Raw genomic sequence first — 24019 nt, forward strand, 5'->3', positions numbered from 1 at the left:
ACCGCGTGGCTGTGAGCACTGCTACCAATAACAGAAAAGAAAGTTATATGCAGAGAGAGAAAAACAGCTGAACTATGAGATTTATAGTAATGACTTTACTTCCACAAAAGAAATATACAGTCTATCCAAGTAGGTTAATAAACACTTGGATGGCATTTGATTGAAAGGAGCAATGCTTAGTGTGGTAAAATGTGCTGAGCCCTTGATCTTGTCTCTGTGATGCCCTCATGGAAAGAGCAGAGGACAGAAGTGGGTGAGGAGGAATCTGAAGAAATATTTCAGGGGACAGGGAATTGCCCAGTCCCCCAGCATGGGGCAGAGGTTCAAAGATGCTAACACATCACTGCTCTGAGATGGGTGGAATGAACAGAAGAAAGAACAGATAGAGGCACCAGGTCCAGTGGGAAGGATGAGGTCTGTCTCTGAGGTACAGGTTCAGGCAAGAGGTAGATTTTGTGGTGAACTTAGCAGAAGGAAGCGCAAGCGGTGCTCACTGCTGGAGCTCACAGCTCAGCACATTATTCATTCGGGATTAAGCTAATGCCAAGCTGTGACCTGCAGCACCTGAAGAATTTGCAAATGCTCCCTCTGACTGAATGGGGAAGCCCAAGCATCTAACAGAAGGGCAAGGCAGAGGGCAGGGAGGTGGAAAACACTGAAATTGGCCCATCTCAAATGGCCAGAGTGTACCTATGGGCACCCTGCATTTCCATGTGCTCAGGGAGGATATCTTTCACTGTAATCTGCAGGGGAAAAAAAGGTGTCACGTCTTCATTTTGGCCTGTGTTGGCTGAAACCAGCCATAACCCACTATTGCAATGCTAAAAGGGAGCTGGCGGACAGGAAACTCACCCAGATAACGCAGATTACTATTTTATGGATAGAAATATGATTTTCAAACGGACTGTGAGGTTGGGTAAGAGCTGATGTCTGATGGACAAAGCTGTAGTGTAGCAGAGCCCAAAGAGAGACATTTTTCATAGCAGTCTGACTCTTAAAAAGTAAAGCAAATAGGCAGTTGTCTCTCAGACAAAGTGCAAACTATGATTTCTAGTTCAACAACCCAGGATGAGAGTGTAAAGACAGATTTGTACAGATTTGTTCATAATAGTTTGTCAGGATTGGCAAAACGACAGGCCAACTCCACTAAAAGGGCTTCACATTTGGGACATAATCAAAAAGGACCACTCGGAGCAATGGATTGGATTATGTTGATGACAGAAGACTACGTGTTTTTCCTGAACTGTTATTCTCAATTCGGTGAGGGAGCCTTACTTGTTAAATGGACGATTCCCCTACGTCAGAGTTATGCTAATAGAAAGGATAGTCTCATCAGACAATGGGCAGGGTTTTAACCAGTTCACAGTAACGTCCCTGTTTGCATTCAGCCCTCACTAAACTTTATCCAACAAGTATGGATGAAATGGCTTTAAAATAATGAATACATACTGAAAAGGAAAGGAGAATCGGGTCTGAGCAGTGCTTAACAGCATTAAATGACAGGATGGCACCTACAAAACATGGCTAGCTACCTGCAGATACTTTGTTTTGCATCAAAAGATATAAGGAGACCACTTGGGATGTTGGGCTCTGTAGCCCAAGGAGCTAAGTGTTTGCAGAAGTGCACAGACATATAGCTAAACACAAAACAGCACTATGATTGCGGTCCCAGGGGTTATCATCACTTCCTGAACACAACAAGAATTCACACATATAATGAAAATCAGAACCCAGAAACAACAGTTATTTCACATAAAGTTGCTTCACCATCCCATGAATGCTGGGTGCGTGTAACCAGAGATGCGCTTGGAGGAAGAATAGGCAGCATCTTCTGCAGCAGCCAGGAGAAGAGGAGGTAACGGGCACTGGGCTTCTCTTTTTGCCTGGGACAGCTTCATTTGGCAGCACGTAGGGATGGCACATGGTGAGGCAACCAGGTGCCGGGACATAATGTTACCAGGAAAAACAGACACTTATTGCCAATGAGAAGTGCTCTGATGATGCCATGGTGGTTACAAGTTACAGTGCAGAGCTCCTCAGAATTTATTCAGACTTGATTGTTTGATTGTTTGGCTGTAAGGTCACTAGCTATAGAGGTCACAAGCTATAGAAATGATACTTTCATGTTTTGGCCAGGGAAGGAAGGTAGGATCTTGGGAACTGTATCTTTAAGCAGCTTAGTTTTGGAGGCAGGAAGTCTGGAAATGGGCTGCAGCAGTGCAGATTTTATTATGCAATTTCTCTTGGAACTAGTCCCTGAATAAAGGAGTTATCCATTAAGCACCTGCTTCACCAGCCTCCTAAGCACCGCAGCTGAAGTTCTCAGGAACCCATGCAAGGGCTTAACCATCAGCTGCGTGGAGCAGGGAGCCATGCGCTGGGGTCCAGACTGGGAATCCTGAGTGCAAGCTTGCAGTAGTAATATGGCTCATTTGCTTGCCGTACAGTGTCTTTCAAAGAGTTTCCTTTCTTCTAAAAAACCCCTCCTTCTCCGTTTGAGCTGGTTCTATGTTTGCCATTACCAGTGGGCCAGGCCATCTTACTCTTGCGATACTGAGACCAAAGGGCTACGGTATCCTGAGCACTGCAGTACTATTAAGCCTTTTGGATATTTAATCATATCCCTGTTTCCAGGGGCAGTGGATTTCAGTCAAGGTCTTCCTGTCCCTCCTGCCATTAACCCAATGCTGTTCTAATCCCCTGGCAGGGGGCAACTGGGGCCCTCCTAAGGGGACATCATGGCACAGAGAAGCTGCAGGACATAGTAGCAATAGGATCCTCCTCCATCCTTACTGCCCGGGGTACAGGATTCCCTCCCTCCAAAGCACCTCCTTCCTTTCCCACTCTGCCCGCAGGACTTGCAGCATCTGATTTCACCGATGTGGCAAGTCTGGCACTAGCTGTAAAGATGAAGGAATTCTCCCAGCTAATGAGAGAGGAATCACGGGCTCCATGATTCCTTCTGTCTGCTCCCCATTCCCAGCATGGACTATGCAAGCAGTGTGCCTGGCACACACACTGGCACACCAGCTTTTGTTACAGTGGTTGTGGTGCCAGGACCTCTTGCTGTATGATCAGAGCTGCAGTGCTGGTGAAAGATCAGTGTACTGTCTAGCACCAGGTGGCACAGACATCTCCCTGGAACTAGGCAGTAGCTGTGGGACCACTCAGGTTCTGTCCCCAGTGGTCAATCTCCAACCTGACATCATGCCAGAGCTGCAGAGTCACTACAGCAGTAGACAAGGGAGGTCAAAATGTTATGGAGGTCTCCTGGTGACAGCTGCTCCAGCAAATCCTTTGTTTCCAAGACCACAAGTGATGTAATGGGTAAGGCAAGCGCAAAAAGTTATCCAAGCTGCAGTTCAAAATGCACTGACCAAACTTGTTATCTGCTGCTTCAACAGATAGCAAAGGGCACTGCTGTCCTCAGCGGTGCCTGACAGACAATCTGACCTGATTTCCACCCCTGCCACCTCCAGCAGCAAAACATTTTCACTCAACTTAAACTGGGGCAAATGCCTATATTATAGCAAAACACAGCTGAACAAAAGCTGTTGCTCTCATGTCTGAAGCTGCTGTGAGACACCTAATGCTGGCCCTTACTAAGCCATCCTCAAACACACAGGAACTTGCTGCTTTTGAAGGAAATTAAGGCAGGTATAACCAGAGAGTGCTTACTTGTGTAACTGGTGAGTAATATAGTGATAGAAGCAGAGGCCTGTAAGAGACCTCCAGCATGATTACAGTCAGAGCTTAGCAAGGACAGGCACCATGTAAATAAATACAGAATTTGCAAGTAAATGTAATGAAATGCATGTAAATGTAGAAGTAAATGTAATGAATTCGAGTTTTGCAGTAAACAAAAGACAGACTTGCTCTTTCCAAAGAAGGTGTCATTATAGATCTCCTTTAAACCAATAAAATGTTGCTGATTAATCCATCTTGGCTTATGGACTTCATCAACACATCCTCAGGATTGTCTCAGCACCCTTCTCCAGCCTGTCCTCAGGTTGTGGCTGCTCCTTGGGGACATATTGGCACATAGGTGGTGAAAACAGCCCCGAGCAACCAGTTTGGATGCAAGGAGTTCTGCTGCCACATTGGCATGTCACGTCACTGGGGCTTATACAACCTGCTTCTCAGGTTGGGAACCAGTATGGAAATCCATGGAAGTGTATGAGCTACAGCCCTATAAACCTGTTTCGGGCTGGGGAAGTCTGTCTAGACAGAGCACAAGACATTTGTAAAGCAAGGCTGGGTTTGGCCTTGGCGCCTGGGTGATCGGGTCAGCTCTGATCAGCTCAGCTTGGAGATCTGCTCTCACATGAGAGTTGAGAAGCAGGGGATAGCCAAGCCTGCATGCTGAAAGCAGGGGGAGAAGCCCATCAGCCAGACCACAGCAACTCCTTGCAGGGTGTGTGTGGGTGCAGGCACAGGCAGGGGTGCAGGGGCTGTTGCATGAGTTTCAGTAAGAAGGCAGGAGGAGGGAAGGGCAGACAAGGGGGAGCGCTGAGGGGTGAGCCTGAGCAGGCAGGTGCTGGGAGGACACAAGCACCCCATGGCTTCAGCATCACCCCAAGGCCCTGGCTGTGTATCACCTGCCAGGCTCAGCACTTGCAGGACAGGGAGGACATTGGCTGGTATGGCTCCTCCAGTCTGTGTCAGGGTCCTGCTGCACCTCAGCCCTGGGATATCTGGAGGCTTTGAGGGGGGACCTGGATAGGGGACATTGAAAGGGGAGAATGTGCGGGACTGAGGGGAGGTCAATGTGAGGGGGCGGCTGTGAGGGGAACTGAGAGGAGCCTGAGAGGGGGACGTGGGTGGTGGGTTTGTGAGGGGACGCTGTACATGGACTGAGCAGAGGCTACAGCAACCGACTTTGAGGGGACGCCGTGACGGGGCTGACGGGAAACACTGCGGGGACCGACTGTGAGGGGAAGACTGCGAGGAAGGACCACCGTGAAGGGGCAGCTGCGGGGGTGCAGAGAGGGAAACCCTGACGCCGATAAGTAGGGGAGACTGAGAGGGACGCTGCATAACAGGCAACTGCGGGGGCACCGAAAAGGTCCCTGAGGGGGAAGAGCGCCCACGGACACCAGGGGAGGGGGGAGGAGAAGGAGGGGGGGGGAGAGGGAGAGGTCGCCCCCGCCGCCCCCGATCCCCTCCGCGGAGCAACTGAGGTCGATCTCGTCTCTTTCCGGCGCCCCTCGCGCCTTTCCGGTGTCGGCGGGGGCGGGGAGGGGCGTGTCCCGTGCGCGGTGACGCAAGGCGCAGGCCCCGCCCCGCCCCCGCCCCCATGGTCTCTGGAAAAGAGAAGAGAAAAAAAAACTTTTTTTTTTAATTGAGGAATCAACAGCCGCCATCTTGTCGCGGAGCCGGAGCGCGGCGCGAGCGGAGCGGGGCCGGGCCGGGCCGGGCCGGGGCAGCGGGGCCGCCCACCGGGACACGGGCAGCCGCGCGAAGCGCCGCCGACGGGCAGAGGGGCTCGGGGCAAGCGGGGCAGAGCCGGCCGAAGCCAACCCAGCGCCGCCGCCGGGACCGGGAGCCGCGGCCGCCGCCGCGCCGCGCTCATTGTTTTGGGGCGGTTTTTGGGTGTTTTCGGGTTTTTTTCCGGTTTTTTTTTCTATTTTTCTCCCCCCTCCCTCTCCTCCCTCCTTCTTTTTCCATACCTCCCCCCCCCATAATACCTCGGCCGCTGTTCGGCCGCGGGCGGGGGCGGCGGGCGGGGGCCGCCGCGGAGCCGGGGCAAACCCCCCGGCGCGGAGGGGAGGGGACGGGGCGAGGTGGAGGGGACGGGGTGTGTGTGTGCGGTGAGTGTGTGTGCCGGTGGGGGGGGGGCGCTATGCTCCCCGAGTGACTGACTGAGCCGCCATCCGGGCACCTCCTCGGCGGCGGCGGCGGCCGGGCGGGGGGAAGAGGCCGGGAGGAGCGAGGCCGGCAGGGAGGGGGCGCTGGGCTCTTCCCCACCCCGCCCCGAACCCTCCTCCCCTGCGGCCTGCTGCGGCGGCGGCGGCGGCGGCCCGGCCCGGGTATGGGGGAACGGGGGCCGCCGCCGGTCGGGCACTGAGCGGCGCTGTTGCTCGACGGTGGGTTCCCCTTCGGAGGAACGGGGAGAGAGAACGAGCTTCACCCCCCCCCTTCCTCCGGCTCCCCGCTCTTCAACGATTACCGGCTCGGCGGCCTCTCCTTGGACGGCCCAGCCGGCTACCATGGCGGAGAACTTACTCGACGGGCCGCCCAACCCTAAGCGAGCCAAGCTCAACTCGCCGGGCTTCTCCGCCAGTGATAGCACAGGTAAGGCCTGCGGGGCGGGGCGGGAGGGCCTCAGCGACGGTTCCCCGTCCCCTTCTCCCCCTCCCCCGTCCCCTCCCGTTCCGGCGGGCGAAAGCTCGCCGGGGGGGTGGGGGGAGCGGGCGGGGAACCGCCCGGCCTTCCCCGGTTGCCGGCGGGGGTGGGAACCGGCCTGGCGAGGTGCCGGCGAAGGGGGGAATATCCCCTCCCGTAGCGGTTGGGCCTCCTCGAGTCGAAGTTACCGGGCGGGACCCGTACGCCAAGTACCGTCCCGGCTATAAATAGCGGTTGGTTAAAAACGGGTAAGGCTTTCTGAGTTGAATTTTTCCCTCCCCATCCATCGTCGGCCACCGCTTCGTTTTAATGGTGAAGGGATGGAGGGATCCGCCTCGGTCTGGGTGCTGGGGGTGACCAGGTGAGCGGGGTGCGGGCAGGGAAGGAGGAGAACCCCTGCTTCTGGAGGGGGCAGTCGGGGTTTCTCTCTCATCTCCTTAAAACCCGTGTATCGCCCACAACTACAAGCCCTACGCTTGTAGCCTTTCTCTGCCCGCCTGTGCGGCACACGATGGAATAAAAACTTACTAATAGCGTATTAATATTTTTCTTATCCCCCCATTTGCGACCCTGGTTTAAGGCGCTCGGCTCGACATGTTCTGAGCACTTTTCCTTAAAAAAATCTGAATAATTTGCAGATAATAATTTAAGTTGTGGGGTTGCTTGCGTGATTAAATGCCCAGCAGGCTGGCAGTCGCCGCGACTTGCCTATGTGTCGTGTAGTGTCTTCGACATGGGTTGTGGTTTTTTTCAATTGTAGTGGGTTTGTAGGTAATAAAACACATACAGATTTTTCATCTCCATCAAGTACGTGCCCATTGTAAATATGCACATGTGTGCGTAAGAGCATGGGTGCATGTACTGACGTCTTTCAGTGTTCTGTTTTAATCACTGAAACAGTGGTTTTATAGGGACAAGTGGTGTGTTGGACTTGCAGCGCTGTTTTCTGAGATTAATGAATCTCGTTGAAGGGACAGTGATAAGTTAATCATGCTACTCCTGCTGTGCTTATATAGACTGAAAAAAATATTGCTATAATTGAACTGATAAATTCTGTGGGGTTTTTAGGTTTGCTTACTCTATGTTTGGCAATAGCTTATAGATACTTCAGTCCTTTTGTGTTTTGTGTTTTGGTGGTTGTTTTTTTATGGAATCTTCTTCCTTCTCAGCCCACAAATAAATGAAATGTGCCAAAACGAAAACATAACGAGAGTAAGAATGGGCAAAGAATATCTAGGTGAAGTCTTGTGATTGAACTGCCTTAATCCCTTTCGTGAAAGTGACAGAACATCATATGGAAGGCTGATATGCAAGTTGCTACAAAATGGCACCGCAGTTAACTCAGGGCAAGCACAGTTTTTCTTTAATTTTAGACTCTACTGGTATCCACTGAAAGATGTTTGAAGCAGTGTCTTTTTTTTTTTTTTCTTTTTTGAAGTTCATTTGGTCTGTTCTGGAATGCTTCAGTCATAATTATGTCCTGTTCAGCAAGTTCTGGTGCGTATTGGTGAGCTCTGTGCAGTGCTAGATACGTAAACTCCAGCATCCGCATAAAGTTTTGCACAGCTTAGGGGGCCTTTGGTCACCAGGGCTGGCAAACCCCAGGTTGTATTTTGAATAAGTAAGACTGTGTCTGTAGCGTTCTGTTATCGTCCTGGTGTTCATCAGGCAAAAACACATCTTGCTTGAGAGTGCAGGTGATGTCTGTGCACTTAGAAGTGCTTTTTCAAAAAAAAAAATCTCTTTAGGTTTGTGGCCAGCAGCTAATGCTGCTTGTTGAAAGGTTGCTGAATGTTTCTATGCATCATAGTGGGCGATACAAATAGTTTGAGTAGCGACTGCTATCAAATACCTGCTCCTGAACCTCAAACAGGTTGCTCTCTTGCACTGAGGCTTAAATGGAAAAGTTGTGTTGCAACCTGGAAAGTTGTCTTTGTGACCAGAGGTGCCTGGGTAGATGAGTTTGAGGCTTGTGCCCTGAATGAGCAGTAAATTGTGTCTTGGATAACTGAATTGTAATTGCAGCCTTAAACCCGCGCTGTTTGATGCTGCGGCTTGCGTGAGTGGGACGTGCTTTGAAAGACATTGCGTTAGGCCTGGTTGTGCAGTTCTGTTGCTGAACAGTCAGGCTCTGATCCTGCAAACGCTTTTAACTGAGCGTAGCAGTGCAATGGCAAAGGGTCTGGTGGCAGGCCTGAGTGTTCGGCAGAAAGCAACTGCTCATCCTTGTTTTGCTTTATGCTTTGATGCAATGATGTTAAGCAGCTCCTTTTGTCACGGTAAATTTTAGCTGCCTTTAATCCTTCTGATAAGAATAGCTCCTCAGCTTGCCAGCACAAAGTTTGTGCGATTAAAATTGGTCTACTTACATTCTGAAAATATGACCTTTCCTGTTAAACTTATGTGGCTAAATAAATGTGTGGTCTTGGAGAAGGGAGTAGAGATGAAGGGATAACAGGAATGTATACTGTGACCATCGTTAAGTTTCATGATAGTCCATTTTGCAGTTGCCCTGTTGCTCTTTATAGCAATAAGGAAGGTTACAACTTGTGACTGTTCACTTAGCTTGCCGTTGGTGTGCAGTATTAAGCAAGCTGACTCCTATGGTAAAATATCCATGGAAAATATTTTTCCTTGTCTAGCCAGGTAGGAGTAGTGCTTTTGTGTAATTACCACTTTATTAGGTACATGGTATTTTTCATACCTAAGCGTTTGTCTTTCCTATAAACATTAGGAGGCATTCTTATTGAGCGTGCTGCAGAATAAACAAGGGACTCAGGAGTTACTACAAAAAGTAGAATTACAGTAACTTTGGTTATGGCAGTGTCCTATTTTACCATTGAGTGTTGTGATTACTTTGTATGTTGCTGGCATTGGTCCTTCGGCATAACATGCAGCGAGCTGGCAGCATTCCTGAGTTGGTCTTGGTCTGAGCTCTGCACACGGATTGTAGAAAACATGCCTGAACGGAGCAGGAGCAAAGCTGGCATTCTTCAGGTGCCCCTTCACCGTGGTCCCGCAGGTGGCTTGGTGGTGGTCTGCATTGCATTGCAAGTAACACCTCTCTCTGCTTTTATGTACCCCGCAGCCTTCTACGGGGCCATGCTAGTTCCAGAAATGAAAAGTCATAATCTGGGCCAAAGCAAAGGGGGTCCTTAACTGCATTGTGAGTTAATGAATTCCTAAAGTAGGTGAAGTTGAAAAGAAGGCGAGATGAGCAGCTTCAAAAGTCTATCAGACCTGGATTTTCACCTCACCTGGCTTTTTTGTGTGTGTGGTTTGGTGGTTGTTGGTTTTTTGTTTGGGTTTTTTGGTTTTATTTTTTTTCCCCCTCCACAACTTCAGATCATAAACAGATTAAGCAGTATGGCTCCTCCTGCAAAAGCTGCAGGCTGAGATCTCTGGTAATTCACGTTCTCTTTACGCCCTAGTGTGTTAGCATCGCAGTGCCGGTATTTTAAAATTGGGGAAGGACTGGCCTTGTTGCATGTTCCGTTGTACGTGCTGAGATAAGTAGATCTCTGGCTAACTCCCAGGGAGCTACAGAATTTTGCAGAAGGGAGTTTGTGTTGATAAACAGCCTGATTTGATCTTATTCTCCTGCCAAAAACCAGATAGGTGTCTTTTGGTTTTTAGTTTTTAGTTTTGAAAGAGGTGGACTACCTTTAAAATAAAGTAGCTTAAGGAGAGACAGCGAGGCTTTCTAAGCTAGCATTCACGTACATAGCTGAGACTTCAAATGTGCTGACGTATCAGTGATCTAAAGCCAGATTTTGTTTGTGCGCGTGAAGGCATTAGTATATATGTGGTTGAAAAGTTTAATGGAAGCCTGTTTAATCGGTCTGCTCTTGTTTTACATGATACGTGGAAAACTTGAGTGTCGTTTGTGCACTGGGACAGTGAGAACCACTTTTATACATGTGGAATAAAAAAAAAGGATAAATTCATTAAGTGAACAGACTAGGATTTATAAGCAGAAAATCGGGAAGAAATGCTTCTGAAAAGGCGTAGGTGAAGAAGTGCACGTAGTTGTAATTGTTTCATGTGAAGGTCCTTGATTTTGGCGTACTTGCACCGTAACTAGTTGGGATGGGAAAAAAAATGCGGTGTGATATTTCCTGGCTATATTGTTTCTGAAGGTTTAATATACATGCAGTGATTGGGGGTGGTGGGTAGGAGATGATGATGCCAAGCAAAAATGTTTACTTGGATCTGTGTGAAGTTTGATACAAGCTGATTTTAGTTGGTGGGTTGTGTGTTTGTGGGTTTTTTTGCGCACCTGAAGTGACTGACCTGCATAGCTTTATGCCTGTGGTTGTAATCTGGGGCAGGAGATTTGTAAGATTAGAAATTGGCTCCTTTATTGAGAGTCTAGCACAGCTCATTATTACCAGTTCATGAAGCATTGCTGATAGCAGATTACTGTATTCTCGTTGTTTGGGGGTTTTTATAGATTTTTTTTTTTTTTTTTCCCCCAAGGAGTTTGACACTAACACCCGTGTGAGATAAAAAGTTTAGCAGATGATCTGCAGGCCTGATTTTATGTGACGTTCCTCAGTCCTACAGTCGGGCCCCTTCCTTTTTTTTGTAAATACATACTTTGAGTGATAATTGCGTATGTACTTGGGAATTTATCAAATTGATCTCATCCACTCCTCGACTTAAAATTGACACGGTAAATGCTGTCTTGTGCTGTGGCATAGAGCTTCTGGAGAAACCAATAGCAGGCAGGAATAAAAGCTGTGCTCGGGGGGGGGTGAGTCTTTGTTGTACCCCAGAGATCTCTTGATAGCTTGTGAAATGATTCCCAGTTTTCTGTTGCAGAGTATTCATTTTCTATTCTGGCTGAACTGTGCCTTGGAGTCGAAGTCCAGTGCCATTAATTATTTCTACAGCAACATGCTGTGTTTTGCCATTATATCTGCAACTTCATATTAAAAAAACCCACCTATTCTTGGTGTTTATTTTTATTAGAGATTTCGCTCTCTGTTACGTGCTAATAGAGAAGAATGTGAACAAAAATGTCACTATCAGCAAAATATTGCAGGTTAATGGGAAATCGGGGTAGAGGGAGGGGGTGGTTGGAGAAATAGGATTTGAAAAATTCTGGGGTTTGTTCTTATACAACGAAAAAGCATGTGGGATAGCTTAGAAACCTGACACTTCCATCCTAATTTCGTTTACACTTTCAAGAATTTTTGCTTTGTAAAACTTCCTTTTAACGTATGTTATGTTTTCCATCTGTCTTCTCAGATGTCTAAGACACAGAGAGAATCTAAATCTTTTATTTGGAAAACTCTCTTTAATACAGATGTCTCAACAAATACTATCAAGTATTGTGCAGAACCATAGTGTGAATCAAAAGAATACTGAAACTTCTGTTATCACTGGTAATTCGTAATCGTAACTCAGAATCTAAATCTCTTAACATTTACTCTTCAAAAGCTTCACTTCATCTTGCCTTTCCTCTTATTCGCCACTGTTGACAAATAAGGATCTTAGTTGGAACATTTGATAAACACCATATCTTTGATTTGCAATAACTTTGTGTGTGTATATATTTTTACTTCTATAAATCTGTAAAATAATGTCCTGCTTCTCTGAGAGTCATCTTTAATGCTGTGGGAACTTCCTCAGGAAGACAGCATTGTCAGAACAACTTGCCCTTTCTAGGTGATGTGCCTCCCAATCTCACAGGTAGGCATTATTTCATTGCTGCTCTTGGATGTCTCCAAAGCAGATGTTGGAGCTAGCTGCTTTCTGTTGCCCAGTGGGAGGAGAAAATAGAATATTAGATTCCAACCCCTGTCCATGTGTGTCACACCTGAAGAGCATGAGCTTCTCTCTCACTCTGCCCGTCTTTACCACTGCCGGTACTTTGATAGTTGTTTCAGTGGGTGGTGTTGATGACAGTTTCTGTGTCATCTCCTGTATAGTTTTGTCTAATGGAGCAGAGAAATGTGGAAATTACCAAGAGACTTGAATTCAGTAAGTACTGAATGTAAATCTGTTTTGTAGTAGCTGTGAAGTTTTTTCCTAAGGTTAGTAAACTCCTTTAACGGAAGTATTAATGAGAATGATTCAGAACAGCCTCATCTCACTGAAATTAATGCTTTAAAGTAAAATAGATGTGTGAGGGCATTGGGGTTTCTGTATTCAGTCAGTTACGGTTGGAAGCTTTTTCAGAGTGAAATATAGAAATATCATTAGTTTTAAGCACGTCATCTATTGCTTCCTTATGCATATTTGTTTTATTTTGTGTTCTTGCACAGCTGAATTTGAGATGCCATGCAAATGACCCTTCACCTATAATTTGGGATCAGAAATAGGGAGGGAAAAGTGTCTTTAAAACAAAGAGAGCGGAAACACACTTCTTGCAGCTATTATACATCTTAAAGGAGACATGGAACTGTTCCCTAGTAAATCTTGTGTAACCCTTATTTCATAATATCACTTCAAGTACATATTAATCATTGCTGTTTTAGTCTTCGCAGAATAGGCCTGTTCTGTCCTTCTGTTACAGAAGGTTCATAAAGGTGGGAACTCTCAGAGAAGGACTTGTGTAGCTGAAAGGAGTGTTTCAAGCAGCCTGAGCTAGACAGGAATGCTGAGCAGCACAGAGTTCTCACCACTGATGCTGTCAGTTGTTGTGGGGAGGATGGAAGACTGAACAATTTAAAATTTGAAACACCTTGTGTTGATCGTGTATTTAGTAAGAAGTCTGTGGCCAGAGAACATCACAGCTAAAGTTTGTTTGTCAAGATAATTCACGTCTTTGTATACTATCTGCTGGTTTTTTTTCTAGATGTATAGTGAGGTTGGCACAGCCTAAATGTGAAGCAGTGGATCTATTGGTTGTGTGAGCTGACTGAGAGAGTTTGCATGCAAACACTCAATTTTGGTACAGACCGTGCATTTCATGCTGCCTTAAGCAAGTGCCTGCTATTAATTACTGCATTCTCAGATAATTCCTCTTTAAAGGGTCATCCCAAACTTAAATGTTTTGTCAGCCATTAAAATAAGGCAAAAAAAAAGATGTGTGCATTTGTGATAGGATGAGAAGGAGGTCTTACTTCCATTAATGTGCTCCAAGAACCCTAAAATATTTAATCTTCATTGGGATGATCTTGTGAATGAGAAGCTGATGCTACCAGTATGGTGGTCTCCCAGTCTAGGAGGCAAGCAATCTGCTGATTTTTCCTTCTGGCCACATTTCCACTCTTACGGCAAAGAAAATTACTGAAGCTCTTTGGTCAACAAGCAAGCGTAGCCTGATTGCCACGTGCAATGTGACAAGAGTCATGTCTGTGTTGCTGATGCTACTGGGTAGGATTTAAAGTTACTCACAAGAGCAGACACAGCAAAAGTGTCAAAATAGCGAAGACACCTTGGGAAACAATTAAGAGGAAGCATGGTTATGGAGAGGCTCTGTAGGACCAGAGGAAAGCAAAGTCAATCCATCATTTGCCATCTGATGCTTCCAAGAACAGACCAGAGTGAGCACTCTTGTTGAGCTGCTTCTGCCATGTGGTTTCAGGGTTATTTTAGTTTTATTCCCCTCTAGCATTTGGGAGGAGATGAGAGACGAGCTTCTTAACTGAATGCTTTTTACATATTTGTTTCTGTATATTAACTGTGGTACCAGGTGCATTTAATGTGCCCTTATATATGACTTTGTAATAGTGGAACATTCAAGTAATCTGTGATTTCTTTTTAATTTTTTTTTTCTAATGGAAGGGTAGTAGAAGTAGATCTGAAAACAAGGATTATTCCTGAAAGAAGCTAGTAGCTTAGGTTTTTCTGGACCTTCAGTATAGATTGTATTTTTGTTATGAGCACATTAAAAGAGATGGTGAAGACAATTTGGATAACTACAGCAGAGAGCAACTTGAGGTTATGACATTGCGATACACAATGTGCAAGTGGAAGGAGAGGCTAGGAACTAAAGTTGGTGTAATCAAGGAAGGATCTCGGTTGGTGCCGCTCTCCTTTCAGGGAGGTGAGAAGGAAGCTGGGGGCAGAACAGTTGGTCTTTCCAGTATCAGGTAGTAGTTCTTATTGCACACATTAGTTGTGGTATAGGGGATATAGAAATGTGCATTTTCCCCATCCTGGCTTGTATGTCTGCTGTTTGGGCTGGTGTCAGGAATGTTTTTAAAACTGAGTCAATAACACTGGTACAATTGCAGTAGAGGTTAGAAGGGAACTTATTCTTTTTCCTTAGCTTCCTGATTTGTTTGCTCTGTGTAATGAGCTTCAGTTTTGAAAAGTCACTTAGTTGCTGAAGTCTTACAAAAATGGATTGGGGGAGATTTTAAGAGCTTGAAGCTACTTCAATTTAAGATTAACTAGATTCTAAGCTGATAGTGTCCCTTCTGGTCATTGGGATGCACAAAACGGATCTAATTTAATTGATTTCGGGAGCTGTGTTGCTGCTTAGTTGCATGTCTCTACTCTAAAAAGTATTAATCTTATGGAGAATCACGCTTTGCCTAAAGTCAAGCTGCAAAGGAAGTGTGGTAGAACAAATGCCTCCTCCTCAATCTCCCTGTCCCTAAATCCCAGCTACTGGAAAGCAAGAGAAGGCAAGTGTTACACCCACTTTCAAGTAAGGCTAAAAGGACAATACAGGCAACTAGTGACAGCTCGGCTTCCCTTCCATCACTGGGAAGATCATGGAGGAGCTGGAGTGAATTTAGTGAGGGGCTACTGTGAGTCTGTAAGCAAGAGAGTGCTATGATAATTCGTCTAAGGAGTTTCCAAGAGGCAAGTACCTAGAATGTCTGAAGGTGAGGCTTGTTTCTGTGTATTGATATATTTGAATTTTGACCAGTCCAGTGACTTAGGAATGAGCAAACCAGACTGTGTTTCTTTCTCATCCCAAATGCAAGTAGTTCAAAAGATCAGGCAGAAAGAAATTTAGTTAAATATCCAAATCTTTTGTTATGCAAGCCATAACTTGCTGGGACTCATGCAGATGCCTGCTATTGGATCCCTCATTTACCCCTCGCCCTCCTCCAGCCAGCCTTTAGGGTCTCCTTGGCCCAACCAGTCCCTCATTGCTGTATTTCTCTACCTAGTTGTTAAATGTCACGTTCTGAAAAACTGATACTCTTCTGAAAGTCAAGGTCAGATGAATGTCCCTTTGCAATCTTTCTGTCTCTCTTCTTAGGTTAAGACGCTAATGTAAAGTTTCCTTACTGATTTTTTTTCCTATGAATGCATTGTTTAATTGCTCTAAAATATTAAATGTGCTAATTGTCTTTTATGAAACAATAAATTAGAGAATCCTCAAACCTCAAAAGGAGGTTGAAGTGGATGTGGTAATTGCTGACTGCATCAAACAGTATGGCTATTGAGTTGAGTTACCTGACATTGAGTTGTAGGGAATAGCTGGAGCTCTGAACTGTTGAGGCTTTGTCTGCTGGGGTCTGGCATGATTGAAAGGAGCCTTACAAAACAAAATTGGGCTCACTGAAATGTAACAGCTATGTTGGCATGAAAGAAAGGCATGGTGAAAATACTGCTTGTGTACTGGGACTGCAGTGTGACTTCAGCGTCTGCTCTCTGAACAGGCAGTCAGGGCTTGGGACATGAAGACTCCCAATCACATTTCAAGTGGAGATTAGACTGTTGAAAAATGAAACTCAATTTGACAGTTCTTCACCTCCTTGCTCTGTGATATGTTTGAGATAATACATCACGTGAAGAAATACCTTAGTATGTTTGTCACCTTTCCAGGCTGAGCTAAAAGGGGGGAAAATGGTGACATTGAAAAAAGTTAATTGAATATATATATTAAGAAAGAGTCTCCTGATAACAGTTGCAAGTAGTCATATGGATGAAAGTGTTCTGCCTGAGAATGCAGCACAGTTTTGTTTTTGTTTTTGGGTTGTTTTTTTTTCTTCTTCTTCGGAGAAGGCCTGGGAGGAAACAGAACATCTTTTTTTTTTTTATTCTGGTTGCTGAAAGTGTCCAGGAAGGCAGAAACCTGTGACATTTAAGCTCATAAAACTGACATTACAAGAGAGTGTGTCTGAAGTGTGGTTATCTTCTATGTGTGAAAATAGCTGCTCAACGCAAAATTCTCAAATTAGAAAAGGAGCCCTTTGGAAAGAGTAGGGGTGTTGTAGTTGCCTAGTCCTTCTCCAAACCTTCTGAAATGTTATCTTTGTTTTTTGGCTTTCTTCTCCTAAGAGAGCATTTGGTTTTATGTCACAGAGGTAATGCAAGGTGTGAAGTTTAGGATCAGAAGCATTGTCTGAGAAACAAGACGCTATGAGGTGGGTCTCTGCAGCCTTAGTGAGCGCTACTGCTTCCTGAGCACTGAAATCAGATGTATGTGCCTTATTAAGGGAATCTATCCTCTTTTAAAATAAAGACCCCTTTTTCTGTTCTGTTGCATAGAATCATGGAAATATTTAGGTTGGAAAAGACCTTTCAGATCAAGTCCAACCATTAACCCAGCACTGCCAAGTCCACCACTAAACCATGTCCTTAAGTGCCACATCTACATGTCTTTTAAATAGTTCCAGAGATGGTGACTCAACCACTTCCGTGGGCAGCCTGTTCCAATGCTCAATAACCCTTTGAGTGAAAAAATCTTTCCTAATATGCTATCTAAACCTCACCTGGTGCAACTTGAGGCCATTTCCTCTCATCCTATCACTTGTTACTTTGGGAGAAGAGACTGACACCCACCTCACTACAACCTCCTTTCAGGTAGCTGTAGAGAGCGAGAAGGTCTCCTCTCAGCCTCCTCTTCTCCAGGCTAAACACCCCCAGCTCCCTCAGCTGTTCCTCATCAGGCTTGTTCTCCAGACCCTTCCCCAGCTTGATTGCCGTTCTCTGGACACGCTCCAGCAACTCAATGTCATCTTGTACTGAGGGGCCCAAAACTGAACCCAGGATTTGAGGTGGGGCCTCACCAGTGCTGAGTACCCTCTGGGCTCAGTCATCAGCCAGTTTTTTACCCAGCAAAGAGTATACCTGTCCAAGGTAGGCAGGCATGCTAGGTAAGCAGCAGGTTTGAGAGATGGAGCAGGTACAAAGCTCAGTAGTTGGAGTGGGATTCCAAGTGTAGGTATTTTTTTAGCATTGATTCAGATAACTGTACGTAAAGGGTCTTTTTTTTTTCAGTTTGGTTTGGTTAGGCTCTTGGTGGCTGCCGTTGACTTTGAGACATAGTTGGAGCGTTGAGAATAGGATCAGTTATGTTGTTCTCACAAGAATGAGGGGACTGAGGTTACTTTTCATTTTGCTACCGGTAGAAATGGGCCGTATTCTTATTATAGCAGATTTTTATATGTGTATAAATATATTATTTTTATGACTGCTAAGACAATCTCTTATCTTTATGGATTTGTTGCAGACATGCTCAAGTATTGTTCTGTTTTCTGTTGTATTTTATAACAGTTGTAAAATGTGCTTTGTGTTGATGTTTTCAATGTACATGATTCTGATTAAAATATAAAAGCAGGAAGATTAATCATTGCCTGAATATTTGAATACTCACTGAATTTTTACACGGCTGCTATGCTAAGCGGTTTACCTGTTCTTTATTTTCCTGCTGGCAGAGCTGTAAACTTCCCATGCCTAACCTTAATGTATAGCCTTCTTACAGGAGCTTGAGTGGTAGATTATTTTAGGCTTTAAGAGGCAGTATTCCCAAATGCTTTCCTCACTCTTTGTAAACTGCAAAAACAGTTCGAATCCTTGGCTCTGGCAAGACTGTTAAGAGTCCAGCCAGCAAGACAAAAAAAATATCGAGCACTTAAACTCTGATATCCCTTTTTGAAATACAACTGGAAAAAACTACTCTTTTTTTTTTTTTTTTTTTAAGCTACAGCAACATCTTCCCCCTCCACGTTTTGTCAGTTCTTCTCTGCCCTGGCCCCACATGTGCACGCACACACACACAAATACCTTTTTTTTAATTATTGACATATTAACAATTTGAGTGCAGAAGCTTGGAAGAACACTGTTCATGAGACTTACAAAAGTTGTCTGAACAAGCGCTGTAAACCTTGAAGGTCCCAGTGAGCCGGGGTGACAAGAGCAGTTTAACAAAGGCGAAGCTTCAGCCATGGACCCTGTGTCACCACCCTTTGTGATGCGAGGCAGATGGCTTTGGTTGTGCTCCAGGCTGCTGCCGCCGCCGCCACCGTCTGTGGCAGAGCCTGCCGGTGCGCCAGGAGAAGGGCTGCGCTGCGGGGACCCGGAACTGGGGACTCGCTTCTGGCCAAACGGGGCTTGGTGCCGAAAACAGGGGATGGGGCTTTCACCCGAGAAGGGGCTTAGAGATGGTTGGGAGGTTAAAAATAGGGACGTCTTGGAAGAAGGAAAGTAGAACCAAAATGTACAGGAAGAGACACAAATTGCAGTATAGTGAGTGTCAAGCGGTTGTGTGAGAAAGAGGAGAGATGAAGCAATAACCAAAAGGCATGTAGTTGTACGTAGACAGGGAGTTTCTATAAAAGACAAGCTGAAAAGGCGAACTAAAAAACTGAAGGGAAAGGCAAGAAGTAAGAGAGAAATTTAAAATGCTTTAATGAACCTAGCTTAACGAAAATACTAGTTTGTTGCTTCCCTGCTTGAAAGGGAAGAGGAGGTCTGTTCCTGAGCTGTGGCATATTTTGTCGTGGCTAACATCATGCAACCCTGGTAGGTAATGATGGCAAAATGTAGGCCCCCAAGAGGACGTGCTACTGCGACTGCCTCAAAACAGGCAGAATTTGATGTTTTTGTGCATGTTTACTGACACTGTTTATAAAATTCACTGGTCCTTACAACACGCGTAAAAGTGTTTATTCCTTTTCCTTCTGTTAAGCTGAATTGAAAATTCCAATGCTGATGAAATGCATTATATTTAAATCTACTGAAACGGGTTGATAATTGCTTTGTGATACAGGTTAAGTGTTGTGTGGCTTTTGTTTCTTTTTAATGTAGTCAGTGTGGTCCAGGCTGTTGCTTGCTGTATGATGTTATGCCATTCTTGCAACCTGAGTCTTGAACCAACTTTTTGTGGCTGAAGAGTGAATTAAGCTTTAAAACAGGGAGGCTTTTGGGATGCCTGTCTTCAGAAAACAACTTTTGTTTGCTCTAATCTGGAGAAAATTTGGTTTGTCTATTGCTCACTGAGAGACTAGGGTTTTTCAGGGCTGGCTTGGGGGAGGGGGAGCAAAATAAAGTTTTCACACATTTGTGTTACATTGCAGTAAAAATGGTTGGTTTAGATCATGTCCATGGACTGGAAAACTTTTGTGAGCTATGCTGCATGTTTGAGCAGCTGCTCTGATGAATTGAGGCTAGTCTGCTTAAATGTTTGTTAACACTGCTGTATGCATTTGTCCTTATGTCTTCAAGTATAACTTTTTTCACATGGAAGGACCTGTATATAGTCAAGTAACTTTCTGGTTTTAGTTACATAGCAACATAGCATACATTGTTACACCGACATCACTTTCCATGTGCAATAAAACATTTTTGTGAACCTGAGCTGCTCCTTTAAAAAAGAAAAGTAGCCAAAAAGCCCACAAGAAACCCCACTGCTTTTTATCAGTTTGGATGTTACAGCCAGGCAGAGGAGTTCCTTCAAGTGGCTTAATGAAGATTTGATTGTTTTATTTTGCTTATCTGGAGAGTTTGTGGATTACTTCTGTCAATATTAGACGTGATAAATGAAGGCTGGGCACTTAAAGAGCAATTTGAAATACTTGAGCTGTTCAGGGATCAAGAAGTGACTTGATTCAAGAGGCATTATATAGAAAAAATGCTGAGTGCGTTTCAGGATCTTCTGAGGTAGTGGGTCATGATACAAATCAATGACTAGAAACTGATACTGAACATAGTTATATGTAAGACTGGGATCAAAGTACCGAAGTGGCTGTCTTTTGATCAAGCTTCGAAGCCTCGCTGGAAGATATGCTTTGGCCATATGCAAAGATAAATTATAAAGTTGAGGTAGGATTGCTGGGTGAAATGGCCTGGGATTACATAGGAGGTTGGAGAAGGGATGTAATTGCTCTTTTGGGAGAGAAAATCAATAGGAAAAAAATCTCTTGATGTTTCTGCTGCCTTCTTTTAGCCAAAACGAGAAATTTAGGAGTTAGGTTAGATCATTGTGTTCATGCCATCTTACTTCCTTAAGCTTGGTACAACATTGTGTCAAAAGTCTTGCGAAAAGACTACTTACTGGCCAGTGCCAGTGTGTCTCAGTGACTGTGCTTTCTGAAAGACTCTGGAGTTCATGTCACGGGGACCCTCACTTGCTTTTTGACAATATTGAGTCTTGGGTAAAGAGGTGCCTTAATGCATGTCGTTATTTATGACTGGTACAAAACAGTGTAGGTGAATATTTCAGTTACTTGTTTGTCATGTTTTTCTCACCCGTGTTTCTGTTTTAACTTCTAGATTTTGGATCTTTGTTTGACTTGGAAAATGATCTTCCTGATGAGCTGATCCCCAATGGCGAGTTGGGCCTTTTAAACAGCAGTGGGAACCTTGTTCCAGATGCCGCTTCCAAACACAAACAACTTTCTGAACTTCTAAGGGGAGGCAGCGGCTCTTCCTTAAACCCAGGAATTGGAAATGTGAACTCAAATAGCCCTGTCCAGCAGGGAGTTGGTAGTCAAGTTCAAGGGCAGCCAAACAGTGCTAATATCGGTAATCTGGGTGCTATGGGTAAGAGCCCTTTAAACCAGGGAGACTCTTCTGCTTCGGGCCTGGCAAAGCAAGCAGCCAGCACCTCTGGACCTACCACACCTGCATCACAAACTCTGAACTCTCAAGCACAAAAACAAGTGGGGATGGTGACAAGCAGCCCTGCAACATCACAGACTGGACCTGGGATATGTATGAATACTAATTTCAGTCAGACACACCAGAACCTTCTCAACAGTAATTCTGGTCACAGTTTAATGAATCAGCCTCAGCAAGGACAAGGGCAGGTAATGAATGGATCTCTTGGGGCAGCTGGAAGAGGAAGGGGAGCAGGAATGCAATATTCTGCCCCTGCCATGCAGGGGAATGCAGGCAGTGTGCTGGCAGAGACTTTAACCCAAGTGTCTCCACAGATGGCTGGTCACACTGGACTGAACACAGCACAGACAGGAGCAATGACTAAAGTATGTATATATAGTTTAATATATTCTGTTTATTGCGCTTGTTTTATTTTTATACAGGTGTTTAGAAAACGTAGCAGATTCTTCTCTGGAACAGAACTCAAGAATGTACTTTCTTGAGTCTGTAGTTACTGGTTTTGGTCACCAGTGGTATGATGAAAGCAAGATAATTGAAACAGTATTTCTCATGTAATCAGAAATTAAAGGACTCATTGAAAAAGACATCCTTGATGTTAAAAGTTGGATAGTATCTTAGCGGGGTGAAACAGAAGAGAGTAGTGTAATCCTGCAAAAAGGAAGGTGATTACTTCTGTGCAGGATCTCAGTTTAGCTGCCAGACAGCAGTATCTTCTAAAGCAAGATGAAAACTGCTAAGAGAAATATTTCTAGACCAAAGGGAGAGGTGTAGCAATTGGTCCTCTTGTCAAGGATCACTGTCAACAGCTGTGCAGTGAATGTTTTTCACATACAGAGGAACTGACCTGAAAACATTTAAATTTCACTTAGATTGCCAGCCTAATGCAAGCTCTGCAAAAGGGAAGGGCAGTGTCTGGGAAAGAAGTCTTAACTTGGTGGCTACTGCAGATTTGGACAGGGAATATGTACACCTCAAAGTATCTACAGTCATGGGGCACTGCTCTGGTCCCTGCTTGATATAGTCATTGCTTTTTAGTTCTTCATTTTCCTGGTGTGAGCTTAGAGAAGTGTTACCATTGCTGCTCATCCTGTCTTTCAGTTGGCCAGCAGTATGCCTCATCTCATCTGTGTTGCTTATTCCAGTTCCTTCCTGAAACTTGGATGGCAAATCCATCCTCTTCTGATACATAGGAAAATATAATTTAAACTCTGGTATTTTATCTACTCCTACATCACTTGTCATTATCATTGTAGTCTAATAATGTATAAGTATCAATTCATTAATATGTTAGCAATCATGGAAAAAATTGCCTGACAATGGAAGAAATCATGTTCTCTGAAGAAATACTGACATAATTGTGGAGTACTGTATAGTTAATTTTAATTTTAATTTTGAAAGTAAAGATATAAAAAGCATTCTCTTGGCACTCAAGGAGATCCCTTTGCTTAAGGAAGAGATGCTTGCTGTCTGAGTGAAGGTCATGTGAAAGTGGATATAGCTGTCTCCAGCCTCTGAATCAGCTAATTGGTTGTATGGAGGGGTTTGGTCTGCACAGAAAGAAATTCAGCTTACCTTTCCTGTGTTTTTCTTTGAAATCTGTGGGAAAGTGACAAATTCTAATTATCTCGCTTATTTCTATAAACTTAATGTTACCTAAGTTCTTAGGACTAGATTTTTCCAAGTCACTGTGCAGGTATGTGATGAAACTACTGATTCCTTTAAAGTGAACTAACTCAAGTAGAATTACCATAAAGCAAAGGGACTTGTCTAAGGTCTTCATCTGATGGAGTATGTGTGAACCTGGTGGGGGGAGGTTCTGTGGTGTCTTGGTTTCTTTTAAACAAGCCCACCCCGGTAAGGAGTAGGCCAGCACTTGGACAAATTCCATTTTCAAGGACTTCAGTCTTAGCCTGATGCTAGCTGCAGGTGGGATTCACCAGCTTGGGAAGGTGACCTGGGCTTTCTCACTTAGCCTGTGTTCATGAAGGAAAAGAAAAGTTAACTTGGACGAGGAGTATGTTGGAAAAGGATAGTGGAAGTGTTCCTGTTATGCAAACCATAAGGTAGTCCTTGTATACAGCGCTATGCTCAACACTGGTGGTGCATTTCCAAAAGATGAGAGCAAAATTAGTGCTTTCAGAAGTCTGTAGACACAAAGTTGTTTGGAGAAACTGAAAAGGTAGGACTATTTAATGACAGGCTGTAAGTGATAAGATGGTGTTTCTGTGAAGGTGCTAGCACTTAGAGAAAACAATTTTTAAAACTTGGCCAACTTGAAAAAACAGAAAATTTGGTGTTTTCCAAGGCTCTATCTCATGTTGACCAAGATGAAGCTTAAAACCATTAAAAGCATGGGGTTTGGGTTGTTTGGGGTTTTTTTTAGTTTTTCTTGTCTTAATTTTCTCTTAGTAATAGAGCAAGTGAGCTCAATGTTTTGTGTTTCCATTTTGGAACAAATTACTCGCTCCCTGATTTTTCTCCTGACAAGCAGAAGCATTCTCCATTTTTGCCATTCTCTTTAATAGGCATTTGAGGATTGGTATCCTCTTCTAGTCTCTTCCCACCACAGTTTATTGTCCGAATAGGATTATCAACGGTGATTGTGTGTTAGCTTTTTCTCTTACTGATGCTCCAGTTGTGATGAAAGCTTTTAAGAAAAGTAAAGAGTTTGTCTGTTCTTCTGAAACTGAAATTTCTGCTGAAGGACAATGTGGGCTAGTTTCTTTTTTTTAATCTCCTGTTCCTGATGTTTACCACTTAATGTATACAGCTGAAAAGATTTGAAGAGCAGCAATAAAAGCGGTGAGGCAGCTGATTTACATAACACTGAATGTGCCTAAATTGACTAAATGGCTTGAAGTGTAGCTGCCATCAGGCTTGAAGAACTGTATCAAGGCTGAAGCAAATTCTCTAG

At 44.6% G+C, this 24019-nt stretch overlaps 2 protein-coding genes across 13 annotated transcripts in view; one reads left to right on the forward strand and one right to left on the reverse strand.

The window, feature by feature from the left end:
- Positions 1-3758: 3758 nt before the first annotated feature.
- Positions 3759-6211, reverse strand: LOC142062888 (uncharacterized). The gene is made up of 2 exons (XM_075106057.1): positions 5688-6211; positions 3759-5303 (listed from the first exon to the last, which is right to left on the reverse strand). Exons 1-2 carry the CDS (start codon positions 6209-6211, stop codon positions 4865-4867), a joined length of 963 nt encoding a protein of 320 aa, XP_074962158.1. The 3' UTR covers positions 3759-4864.
- Positions 6164-24019, forward strand: part of CREBBP (CREB binding lysine acetyltransferase) — a 95166-nt gene continuing 77310 nt past the window's right edge. For 10 of the 12 annotated variants that reach the window (XM_075106038.1, XM_075106041.1, XM_075106045.1 and 7 more), the window contains exons 1-2: positions 6169-6294; positions 20758-21470. In XM_075106038.1, coding sequence (XP_074962139.1) covers positions 6210-6294; positions 20758-21470 — 798 coding nt within the window. In that variant the 5' untranslated portion in view covers positions 6169-6209. Of the gene's footprint in view, positions 6295-20757; positions 21471-24019 lie in introns of all 12 variants that reach the window. The other 2 variants (XM_075106043.1, XM_075106050.1) reach the window with 2 other exon arrangements.

This window comes from Phalacrocorax aristotelis, chromosome 10 (assembly GCF_949628215.1).
Source record: "Phalacrocorax aristotelis chromosome 10, bGulAri2.1, whole genome shotgun sequence".
Lineage (NCBI taxonomy): Eukaryota > Metazoa > Chordata > Aves > Suliformes > Phalacrocoracidae > Phalacrocorax > Phalacrocorax aristotelis.